We start from the raw sequence: 12,663 nt of genomic DNA on the forward strand, positions 1-12,663 counted from the left end.
TCAAAGCATTCGGTTTTGTAGTTCCTGATTAAATCAATAAAGTAAATTTACGCATTCATTAATTTTTTTAAATCACCCTGTAATATGCAAATCCAAAAAATATGAATGGAATGATAAATTACAAGTACTCATCATATTTTGTACATTTTGGGTAGGATTTATTCGGCAAAGTTTTGAGCTGACGTCATCAATTTTTTGGAGGGGATAAGCAAAGATATTTTGACAAAAAACTTATTATGTTCTTTATAACCTTGAAACATCTGCGAGATTTCAAAGCATTCGATTTTTTTTTTCCAAAAATCTGGACGTTTCAGGTAAAAACTCTATTCGGAGTCATAAACTACATGTTTATGACTCCATATGTTATTTTATACAATTTCAAACCCATATGTACAATTTTGAAGTGACGTCATCTCATTAGTAGTGGGGATGATGAGAGAAATTTTGGTTAGCGTTTCACCATCTACATGATATTCCTAATATAAATTCAAAATTTGACAACAATCGGCCCAGTACTTTCGGAGATTATCAGTCTAATAAAAATCCGTGACGGCAGACAGACGGACAGACAGGCAGAGGGAAATGGGAGACCTATTTCTTCGTCCTGTATGGATCATGCAAGGTCGAGAAAACCTAAAAGTAGAGAGTCGGCCGACGGCCTCCATTACAATATTTCCTGAGCATAAGCGAAGGAATAAAATCGGGAAACTTAAAAATCGAAAATAAATAATGAATCGAAAAACTGGAAAGAAGAAAAACCGAATCGAATCGAAAAATTGGAAAACTAAAAAATTGTAAAACCGAAAAATTATAGAATAGTCAAAATTGTAAAGTCAAAAAACTGTCAGTGCTACAGAATTCGACTTTAAAAATGATTTAATTACATTAAATTTAATATCTAAAAATTCAAAAATTAAAAACCGAAAAATTGAAAAACAAATATGTGAAAAAGTTTTAAAATTCGATAATTGAAAAATGGAAAAACTCTAAAATCGTATAACTGAAAAAGTGTTTTTTTTTTATTACAGTAAAGTCTCGAGTAAAGTATTACATGTTTAAGATGAAAACTAGAAATCAAAAATGAAAGAAACGAAACATTGAAAAATCGAGAAACTGAAAGATCTAAAATTGAAAAAACGAAAAATTAAAAAATGTAAAAAGTAAAACCGAAGAACTACAAATCAGAAAATTGAAAAATCCAAAAACTGAAAACTCGTAAAATCGAAAAATTGCAAAATCTAAAAACTGAAACTTCCGAAAGTGAAACGAAAACTACAAGATTTAAGCTATCGTAAAATTGAAGAAACAAAAAAAAAATAAAAATTGAAGAAACAAAACACTGAAGAAACTGAAATTAAAAAGACGAAAAATTATAAAGTCGGAACATTGAAAAACCGAATAATTGAAAAAGAAAAATAACCGAAACGAAAAATGTAAAACTCCAGAAATTTGAAATCGAAAAATTGAAAAACTGTAAAATTTAAACTTGAAACTCGAAAAATTGAAGAAACAAAAAACAGATAAACCTTCGATCCATTGTTAGCATTAAAATGCAACATGTTAAGAATTGTTTACAAAAAAATCTTTGCGTTCGACAACACTGATTTCCTTTTTTAATAATAGTAAAAAATAACCTATTATGTACGGTGTTAATTTAAAACATGCAACTATGGTGTGTATCATTCAAAAAGAAAAAAAAACAAAACAAGTCCGCCCCTGCTCGCTAGAGCCCATTATTTATGACCGCAAATCCGCTCAAGTTAGGATACCAAAATAAAACCAGCTCTCTTTTATAAACAAATTTATATAAAAAAATAGTACAAATATAGTCTATTATTTAGGCGGCGCTTGTAAGACTTTCCGTGACAGCCTCATCAACCCGGAAACCGGATCCCTGCCAAAGTACTTGACTTGTATTTCTTGGCCTACCTGCAAGTCAAGCGCCGAAGGGTGAGCAACCTACAAAATAAAAATTACCCAAACGACTATACACCCTTCCCACAACCTTTCTCTGATCTAGCTGCGAATTATGCAGCAGCGCCGGTGGCATCCCGGGGTACAAAGTAACCATAACACCTATATCCCTAATTTCCACAATGTTGGCACTGTAAATACCGCCGAACTCCAATTCCGGAACTCTCTCAGCTGTCAAAAGTTTGTTGATGAATTCCTGTGCTTCGTCCATGGCGCTTTGGTTGGGGGCGAAAATCTCGAAAGTGTTGTCGTCGAGCGGAGACACCTGCGAACGACAATTACCAACCACATTGCAACAACAAACAAGAAAAACACTAACTTGAACACCGGTTTCTGCGAATAATTTCTTCAAGTTCATGCCGCCCATGCCAATCAGTTTTGATCTTTTGTGTGGTTCCACTTCGAGTTTCTCGGACACTGGCCAGTTGTCTTTTTTTATGGTTCTAGGTTTATCGATGCATTCGTGCATGATTTGGAAGATTTTGTGTTTAGCGTCGGTGGCTTTCTGGATGGCTTCCATTACGATTTTCAGAGGGAGGCCTGGGATTTTGATGTCGGCTTGAAGGGCGGTGATTCCTTTTTTGGTACCGGCGATTTTGAAGTCCATGTCGCCCATGTAATCTTCTATACCCTTAAAAATTTGTTAGTGACATCAAACGAAGTTTCAGCGATTACAGGAAAATAAAATTTTCATTTTCTTAATAAATGTTTAACTAATAATAAAATAATTGACCAAAGAGAACACCCATTGACTTCTGAGGGTAGAATGGAGACACTGAAAAAAACACACCAATACAACAACTCAGTGGGAGTAAAAGCGTCCGGACGGGTTTACTTGAGAGTTTAGGGGGAGGAAACTATGCGTTCGTTATTCACTTTTTCGTGGTTCATGAGTATTATTTTTTAAAATATCCCCATTTCAGTAAGTAAATGATACGCCACTGGTCAAAACCTAAGTGACAAACTGTGATGACTCAACATGTTCTCACAATATTTCCACCCTAATGCAGTATTACTATCAGGAATCAATGGGGCGATTTTATGGCTGCTTCGCTCCAAAAACGTCTGATAGTTTTCTCAACTTCGTCTAATTCTCAACAACTCGGTCTTTTTTCACCTTTGTTTCAAAAATCACTGCGGATTTTTCGTTTTTGGGGAATTCCGATTTGCACGAAGGTGACATTGACGAAATCTGTCAATTTTATTCAACATTGCGTTGGACTGAAAATTACGTGTGTTTTCCCTTAGTGGAAAGTCTGAGTGCTGATCATCCTATATGGAACACACTTTATATGTACTTTTACACATTCTTGATTGTCATCGTCATTGACTTTATACCAGTAGCTTATTTTTGAAAATTTGATGCGATGCTATAGTTATTCCAGTTTTCTTAACATTTTTTCAGAGGTTGACAAAAAACTCGCAATCGGATTATTTTTAAAATCTGTGTTACAATATATTATCTCTTATATCAATTAAATTAAAATTTAGTTTACCCGCTGTTCATAAAAAAATCTAAAACATTGAAAATTTCAAACATAGATATTTCAGTTTTTTCAAATACAATACCCTGTATTTTATCACTGCATCTTACTCTATTTTTATTTTCTTTCTTTCGAAATGTTGGTGTGTTTTAAAAAAATTAAAAATGGCAAAAAATAACTTTCTATCTTTCTACTTGAAAAAACTGAAACATCGATATTTGACAATTGTAACCTTTTTGATTTTTCTAAAAATTCTGTGTCTATTAAAACTCAAAAATAACTTTATTGCGATTTCCTTTGTAAACCACTGCATTGCTAAAAAAATTGGTGGAAAATTATTTCAACAGAACTTCCCCCGCTTCTGAAGTAGTCCAACAAATACGGCTTCTCTGAAAAATTATAAAATTTGATTTTGGGGAATTTTACTTTTTCGTGATAACCTCTATGGACTAAAAACAATATAGAAAGTACTAGTCACAGTGTAATAGAAAAAAAGTTTCACCTCTTAAAAAAAGACAGTTGGCAGCCCCGAGAAGAATTAATATTCTTAAAAAAAGACATTTGGCGCCCCCGAGAAGGTGTTACATTTAAAAAAAAGACAGTTGAGACCCCCGAGAAGGTTTTACATAAAAAAAAGACATTTGACGCTCCCGAGAAGGTTTTACATTTTTAAAAAGGACAGTTGGGACTCCCGAGAACCGTTTACATTCTTAAAAAAAAAAGACATTTGGAGCCCCGAGAAGGTTTCACATTCATAAAAAAATACATTTGGGCTCCCCGAGAATGTTTTACATTTAAAAAAAAAACGACAGTTGGGACCCTCGAGAAGGTTTCACATAAAAAAAGTTATTTGGCGCCCCCGAGGTTTTACATTAAAAAACGAGAAAACGTAAAAGTAGAGAGTCGGCCGAGGGACTCGATTACAATACTTCCTTTGCTTACGCTCGGGAAGTAAAAAGACAGTTAGGACTCCCGAGAGGGTTTCACATTCTTAAAAAAATACTTTTGGGGCCCCCGAGAAGGTTTCACATTCTTAAAAAGACATTTGGGACCCCGAGAAGATTTCACATTCTTAAAAAAATACATTTGGGCTCCCCGAGAAGGTTTTACATTTAAAAAAAAACGACAGTTGGGACCCTCGAGAAGGTTTCACATAAAAAAAGTTATTTGGCGCCCCCGTGGTTTTACATTAAAAACAAGACAGTTAGGACTCCCGAGAAAGTTTCACATTCATAAAAAAATACTTTTGGGGCCCCCCAGAAAGTTTTCACATTCTCAAAAAGACATTTGGGACCCCGAGAAGATTTCACATTCTTAAAAAAATACATTTGGGCTCCCCGAGAAGGTTTTTCATTTTAAAAAAAGACAGCAGGGACTTCGGAGAAGGGTTTACATTCTTAAGAAAAAAGACATTTAGGGCCCCGAGAAGGTTTTACATTTTTAAAAAAGACAGTTGGGACCCCCGGGAAGGTTTCACTTTCTTAAAAAGACATTTAGGCCCCGAGAAGATTTCCCATTGTTAAAAAAATACATTTCGAGTCCCCGAGAAGGTTTTACTTTTTTAAAAATGACAGTTGGGACCCCAGAGAAGGTTTTACATAAAAAAAGACATTTGACGCTCCCGAGAAGGTTTTTCATTTTTAAAAAAGACAGTTGGGACTCCGGAGAAGGGTTTACATTCTTAGGAAAAAAGACGTTTGGGGCCCCGAAAAGGTTTTACATTCTTAAAAAAATACATTTCGGCTCCCCGAGAAGGTTTTACATTTTTAAAAAAGACAGTTGGGACCCCCGAGAAGGTTTCACATAAAAAAAAGTTATTTGGCGCCCCCGAGGTTTTACATTAAAAAAAAGACAGATAGGACTCCCGAGAAGGTTTCACATTCTTAAAAAAAGACATTTTGGGGCCCCGAGAAGATTTCACATTCTTATAAAAATATACATTTGGGGCTCCCGAGAAGGTTTTACATTTTTAAATAGACAGTTGGGACCCCCGAGAAGGTTTCACATAAAAAAAGGCATTTGGCGCCCCCGAGAAGGGTTCATATTCTTAAAAATGACATTTGGCACCCCCGAGAAAGTTTTACATTTTTAAAAAAGACATTTGGCGCCCCCAAGAAGGTTTTACATGTTTAAATAAAGAGAGGCGTATTCTCACCTTATCGAAAAGGTGGGGTAATTTCATCAATAAAAAATTTGTTATGACGTCAGAAACATAGATAATACACAGTGCGAGAGAAAAAGAGAGAAAGAAAGAAAAAAATAACGAAAGGCCTAGTTTGGAATCGAACGCACGACAACCGAGATGCATTACGCCCATGGTAAACTGTTATTATACCATGCATTATGTTTTTGCAAAAATGTGGACGGTTAGGGAAAAACTCAAAGCGGATTCGTACATGACACTATTTCTGATATACGTACAAAAGGAATTTGACAACAATCGGTCCAGCAGTTTCGGAGATTCTGTGTCTAATAGAAAACTCTCGGGAAGTAAAGATTGGAATAACGTGACAGAATTTCAAACATGAAAAATATAAAAAAATATTTCGGGTGTAAGTGTTAGGTTTCAAAAACAGAACACTCTGTATAGTTGAAATTAATTTAGTGTATGATACTCAATGAACCGTACAAGTTTTATTCCGGCCTTTTTTTTGTATTTTCATTAGTTACTGAAATATCGAGGAAGTAATTCACCCTGTATACTCAATACGGAGATAGTTCGAAGATAACTGGAGACACTCGACATTTTTATAGATGAAATACCGAGTGACAATTAAATTCATGATATTTTTTTTGTCAGATTGACAATATATTTAAAAGTTTTTAGTGGCATACATGGTTGTCAAATTGAAATTTTGGGCACCAAGCTAATAGTTATTAGGCGGTCTTATGACAAAATTAACACGGTGACATTTCTGCCAATAATTCAGAATTTCCACCACAAATCGTTGAATGTTACTAGTGCCCTCAATTTTAACATTTAACTAATAATTTTTTGTCATTGGATGTTGACATAATATAAAAAAAAAATGTGTCTAAGGTTGTGAATCGTCAGTGTCATTTTTTACTGTACTAGTTTAATTTTTGTCGTACTATGCACTAAATCTAGTTATTTTGATAAAAGTACTACGCCAATCAATAATTTACTGTCACGTCAAACATTTGAATGTAGTTGAAGCTTGATTGTCATTACGTAGAACATGTCAACATGACATTTAAAAATTAATCTTTGAAAGATGAGTAGGTATGTAGTTAGTAAAACTGACGACTATAAAAAATGAGATTATTCACAACCAATTACTGCTTTAGAACTAATGATAGTGAAGTGACACTAGTGCCCGAATTTATTGATTGGCAGTGTACTGTTGAGGTTATTTTTATTGTACCGGTCATTTAAATTCAGTTGACATTTGTTAAATTTCTACAGCTCAGAAGTCAAATTAATTTTGCTCCTTGTCAAGTTTGTCAATAAGTATCATTGCTGCCACTATAGATTTTTAAGTCCCTATACCATGAGGCCAAGATGTTATGTTTTAATAATTCACAACCTTAATAAACAAATTTTACATTAACTTCTGCTAAAGGTCGTTTCCTTTTCAAAAGTCAACTAACTACCTGTTCCATTCGGTCGCAAAGATGGCGTGCGATTTGACACATCAACAATGTCATTACAATCGTACACAACAGCTTTGGGATGTTCTATATAGCAAGCAGAAAAATATTAGAAGTTCATCAGAAAAAAAAACTTCAAAAATCTGTAGCCCTACAATATAAATCCATAAATCACGAAAAAGGTGGAAAACGCTTGGATTTATTTATTTATAAAGTATAAAGTTAAAAAAAAAAACTATTAATACCAACTGCTGAAAATTTACGGAAGATTAATAAATGTTTTCGAATTTAAAGTTATAATTTTCCTCTGAACTACTCAGGATTTAGATCTTTTAGAAAACGAATTTAATAAAATGGTTATTCAGCCACGATACCTACGAATTCTTGTGCATATTGAATTAATTAACTACAATAGTGGGTGTTGCCTAATTCCCACAATCTGTTTTTTAAGGATTGAAAACGCAACACAAACCCATTTCACTGAAAAGGAATAATAAGGTACATAAAAGCTCTCTATAATAACAAAAGTTATAATTTGCATTTACATAAAATGTAAACGGCCAACATTCCACTAATTTTAATTCACAGAACGCACAATAATATATGAATATAGCTGAACTAACAAAAACTGAATAAATTAAACAATGGATGAAATGACAAAGTACTGAAACCATTGCATTGTCGGCATATTCAGTTTCAAGCGAATTACACAGTCACCGATTTTGATACAGTTAGGGGTGGTATTTTCTAGGAGGGCAATGACATTGGTGTCAAAATCCCCCTCGTCAATGGTGCGAATTTAATAGAACACCAATTACCGGCCAATTATCAGCCAAAATAGGGGTTTCATGTTAACGACTCTCATCTTCTGTGGCAAGATCGAGCGTGACGTCATTCATTTTTTAAATTTAAGCTTTGAAAGTTTGCGCCTGAAATTCTTAATCTTTATCTTACGAATAAAGGTTTAAATTTAATTCTTCAGCAATTATATATTTAAAAGTCCGTACCACACCAACCGAGTACTGACAAAACCCGCCGTGTTTAAACAAAATTAAGTGGTTTTTAATTAACATTTGCGTAGCTATAAGTGAACATTCTTTGTCTCGAGATTTAATTACCTTTTGTTTTAGACTTAACCCAAACAGAATTTTAATCTTTGCGATGATACAATGACAATAAATAATAACGTTAAAAAGTTATAACAATACCAATAAGTCCGTGAGCAGTCGATAATCCTCTATGTTCTTCCTCTCCTGGTCATACCGTGTGACCAGCCCGATCGCCACCCCCGCCGCTGGGGCAGTGATGGGCACACCGGCGTCCATCAAAGCCAAAGTGCCCCCACAAACGCTCGCCATCGAACTAGACCCTACAAATTTACAATTTCAATTTGAAACACCATCAAAGTGAATGTATTTACCGTTCGATTCTAAAACCTCGGACGTCAGTCGAATCGTGAACGGAAAATCATCTGGAATTGACGGTGTTAACCCTTTTTCCGCTAAAGCCCCATGTCCTATTTCCCGCCTCCCAATCGGACCTATCCTTCCTGTTTCTTTCGTCGCGAACGGAGGAAACTCGTAATGGAGGAAAAAATTTTTTTCTTTGACACCACTAAAAAAATATCGTCGTGCGAATCTGATGTTTTTATAAGAGCAGGATGGGATTTCGGGGATTTATACAATGGGGGTATGAAAATGTGAGTTGGCTGGTGTTTAGTTTCCCGTCTGTCGCATCAAGTTATGATATTGTCGAAGGAAGCGGAAGGTTGAGATGACACTTTGAAAGTTTTTTATTGTTTTTCCAATGATAGGGACAAGTAGTTTACTTTGTGAGTTCTTTGTCATCTGGTTTGTGTAAGTTTTTAGAGACACGATGTTTTAAAAACAGGAAACTTTGTTAGGGAAATTGAGTTGGAAAAATGGGCGCTAATAAATGAACGGGGTCCGCTGAAAAATTAAAAAGCCTGAATGGCAATGGAACAATGATAAATCTGATTCGTCGTGACAACGAATTTATAATGCGGAATGGCTGCTATGGCAACAGCCTGACAAGACCGCCTTATTAATTGAAAACTGGTAGCTTCTGAGAGAAGTCTTTAATTATTTACTTTGTAGGATGAAATTTTATTAATTGGGGAATTCGTTATTTCTCTTTTTATGTACATAAGTTCAAATATTTAAAGGTCAACATCTGCCACATCAAAAAAATGATAGCTTGTATTTACCGCTATCTATAGAAATAAATTTTAATTATTTCAGATAAATCAACTGGTTGAACTAATGTCCATGTGGGGAAAATTAACTTATTTATGATTTAATTCTCTAACTTCAGCAACAATTGTGTGTTTAGATTGGCCGGAAACAGTTGCATACTTCACAGCTTTTCACATCAAGATTATCTGTAATGAAGTTATCCTTGTATGAACCTTCAAGTTTAAAATATGACCCAAATTTACTATAATCACATAATTTCAAACTCAGGAATGACTTGATTGTCAACCGTATCAGCTATCTCAATAAGAACTCATTTAATTCGACTGATTAGTGTTATGCTGTAGTATAACCAAAGTTGTTCTTTACAAACTATTTGATGACGTCTTAATTCAAAATTGTACAAGAAAATTTAAAAGTTTATCTAAACATAAAACTGTCGGTTTATTTGCTGAGTGACTATTTTGTCAAACAAAATACATATCAGCAATACGAGATTTAATCATCATTTATCTTCATCCTAAATAAAACAGCCGAACCCACCTCTTTAGCACCAAACTAAATTATATTGGGCGGGAAGTATGATAGATTAAGCATGTTTAACACCCATAAAATACACGCCCACCCAACTCAATTTTAATTTATGATATGGTCTACATATACATACACATACAAAACATTAAATTACAAGAGAGTGCTGTTTGGGACTTTGATTTGATAAAACTATTTTCCTTTCAAAATGAGTCAATAAATTGACTAAAGTCTTTGGTCGGATCTTCCTTGTCAATTGTACACAATATGTACGTCTTTTTTAATTACTTAGCAATATTTTGATATGACGTCATAAAAAATTAGTACGGATAGAGAGGCAAATTTTAATTAGCGTTTAACCATCTACAGGGTGTTATTGAAAGGTACGTACAACAAAATTGACAGTTCTTCGCGAAGTCTAAGAAGTCTGAAAAACTTATTTTGTGTTATCAAAATTGTAAGGGGAAAATTAACCCTTATCCAACTTTTTTAGACGCTACTGAGAGATAAATTAGGTAAAATTAATTTATTTTAGTAAATCCTAGCAACTGCAACAATAAAACTTTTGTCAAGACTAAATGTTGCTATAGAAACGAGAGATGATCTTTTTATCAGAGGCGTACAACGAATTTGGATAGAAATTTTAATAATTTTTATCTCTAAAAGGAGAACACTTTTACCTGAACTTTTTTTAACTTTTAGCACCCATACTTCGAGACCAATTGCCGATTTTATTTTGTACGTACCTTTCAATAACACGCTGTATATATAACTTTTGGGTACGGTAAAATTTCTAAGATCTGTCCAATAAAAACTTCAACAACTCCTGACATAATAAGTTACGGAGATACAATTTTTAGCGCTATTTTGTAATTTGTACCACAGTGGTTAATAATTATGTGATAAGATGCGACAGTGACGGTCAGATAAAAAGAAACTTCCTGCTACCAACACCCACAAATCGCCAACACAAGGTCTAACTCTAACAAAAGATAAAATCTTTACATGGTTTTCAATAATTACATGACAAAAAAAAAAATCGTCTAGTAAACCATGAAATTAATTTTTAAAATAATTATGTTGGCATTACAGTTATTTGACACTTATTCATCAAAACTGTCAAACTAAACAGAGAACTCGTGGTATTGCCAACATAATTTTTTAACACAAAATTTCAAAGGTTGCTAAACGACTTTTTATTCCATAATATGGTCTCTGTTGTTTCCTTACCTAATTAACATGGCCATAGGATCCATCCTCATTGCACTTTCATGGGAATCTAAAGTTACCGTACAAAACACCTGAGTTTGTCCCCTTTGAAACATCGCACTCCCATGCAAAGGTTTATACAAATTAACTTTACACTCAATGTTCCTCAACTCATCATAAAGACGTCCATCACACCTCTTTTCCTCCTCAAAAATTAAATCACGGAAAATCTGCTTAACTATTTTATTGTAAGTTTCATTCAACAAGTTTGGATCAAGATCAGGAAAATTAGCTTTCATTTTCTCCACTACGTCAGTTCTCACGTCTGATAAAGCATTGTCCCTACTCAACTTATCATGAGTGTAATCAGTAAAAATTTTACGTACTCTCATTTCACATAAAGATCTCACAGCCTCATTAACTTCTTCACTAGCTTCAGTCACTGGAACCAACTCCCGTTTTTGTTTACCAAAAGCTTTCTGTAGTGCTTCGATACCACTTATGACATGTTGAGTCTCTTTGGTTCCCAATTTGATTGCCTTTTGTAAGTCTTGTTGGAAAATACTGTTAGCGTTGCCTTCTAACATCACAACCAAGTTACGTTTGGTTGCCGATAAAACTAAATTAAGACTAGACGACTGTAACTCCTTCCGTGTGGGATTAATAATCACCTCGTTATCAATAAACCCCAAGCGAACAGCCCCCACGGGGCCATTCCACGGAATATCACTCAAAGCTAAAGCCGCACTCGCCGCATTAATCGAAATAACGTCAGGATTATTCACACTATCAACAGCCAACATATTACAAACCACCTGAGTATCGTAATTAAAATGTTCTGGAAACAGTGGTCGAAGACTGCGGTCGATCAAACGCGACGTTAATATTTCTCGTTCAGACGGACCTAGTTCGCGTCGGAAAAAATTCGTAGGAATGCGGCCAGCGGCCGCCGATTTTTGTCTGTAATCTACTACCAACGGGAGAAAATTGCTAGGGCTCGCTTTTGTTTTTGATACTGCTGTGACCATCACCGATGTGTCTCCAAGAGTTGCCACCGCACAACCGTCGGCCAGGCGGGCATACTGACCAGTGGAAATCTTCAAGGAGCGCCTGAAATTGTGTTTACACTAAGCGGCTTTAGTAAGAAGTGGAAATTACCCGTTGTTAAAATTAATGTCGACTTCGGGGCTGGTGAGTCTTTCGCTGAAGCACCGGACGGTGTTTAGATTGTGTTTTAATTTGGCAGTGCGTTTGAGGGGGTTTTTTCGGGTTATTAAAAACATTTTGGGAGATAACCTCAAATTGGGAGCGTGATAACCTCACTTTTCGGAAGAGGACAGTTGAGAGCTGTACCCCCTAAGCTAAACAGTACCGGATTAACAGTGAAAACCTAGAAAATTAAAATAACTAGAAAACGGGGAAGTTGCTAAAGCAGAAAGACTCAAACTTTGGGTCCTTATTATTCGTGTTTTTATAATCGTAATGAGAATCTAATTTCTTTAGTTTTACATCATTTTATTGCCACTTCCATATTTTCTCGACGTGTCATGACCTCTAGAGTACGAAAAAAATGATCTCCCGTTTCCGTCTGTCTGTCTGTTTGTTTGCCTGTCTGTCGTTCTGGTGTCTGTATCCATTTT

General features: G+C 34.9%; 1 protein-coding gene across 1 annotated transcript; it reads right to left on the minus strand.

Annotated features, from left to right (window-relative positions):
• Window positions 1-1,786: 1,786 nt before the first annotated feature.
• LOC135134143 (polyribonucleotide nucleotidyltransferase 1, mitochondrial) lies at window positions 1,787-12,405 on the minus strand. Its single transcript, XM_064062761.1, has 7 exons — window positions 12,182-12,405; window positions 11,045-12,133; window positions 8,491-8,684; window positions 8,279-8,439; window positions 2,294-2,605; window positions 2,006-2,239; window positions 1,787-1,959 (listed from the first exon to the last, which is right to left on the minus strand). The coding sequence occupies exons 1-7, from the start codon at window positions 12,304-12,306 to the stop codon at window positions 1,834-1,836; spliced, it is 2,241 nt and encodes a 746-aa protein (XP_063918831.1). The 5' UTR covers window positions 12,307-12,405; the 3' UTR covers window positions 1,787-1,833.
• Window positions 12,406-12,663: the final 258 nt, after the last annotated feature.

This window comes from Zophobas morio, unplaced genomic scaffold (assembly GCF_036711695.1).
Source record: "Zophobas morio isolate AGI-343-1 ecotype UQ-CSIRO unplaced genomic scaffold, CSIRO_AGI_Zmor_V1 ptg000023l, whole genome shotgun sequence".
NCBI classification, from domain to species: domain Eukaryota; kingdom Metazoa; phylum Arthropoda; class Insecta; order Coleoptera; family Tenebrionidae; genus Zophobas; species Zophobas morio.

Coding starts and splice junctions, on each gene's coding strand:
- LOC135134143 (XM_064062761.1), bottom strand. CDS start 12,306: ATGTTTTTAATAACCCGAAAAAACCCCCTCAAACGCACTGCCAAATTA. Junction 2,606..8,278: donor GACTGCTCACGGACTTATTG/GTATTGTTATAA, acceptor CAAATTTTTAAG/GGTATAGAAGATTACATGGG. Junction 1,960..2,005: donor CGCAGCTAGATCAGAGAAAG/GTTGTGGGAAGG, acceptor TTTATTTTGTAG/GTTGCTCACCCTTCGGCGCT.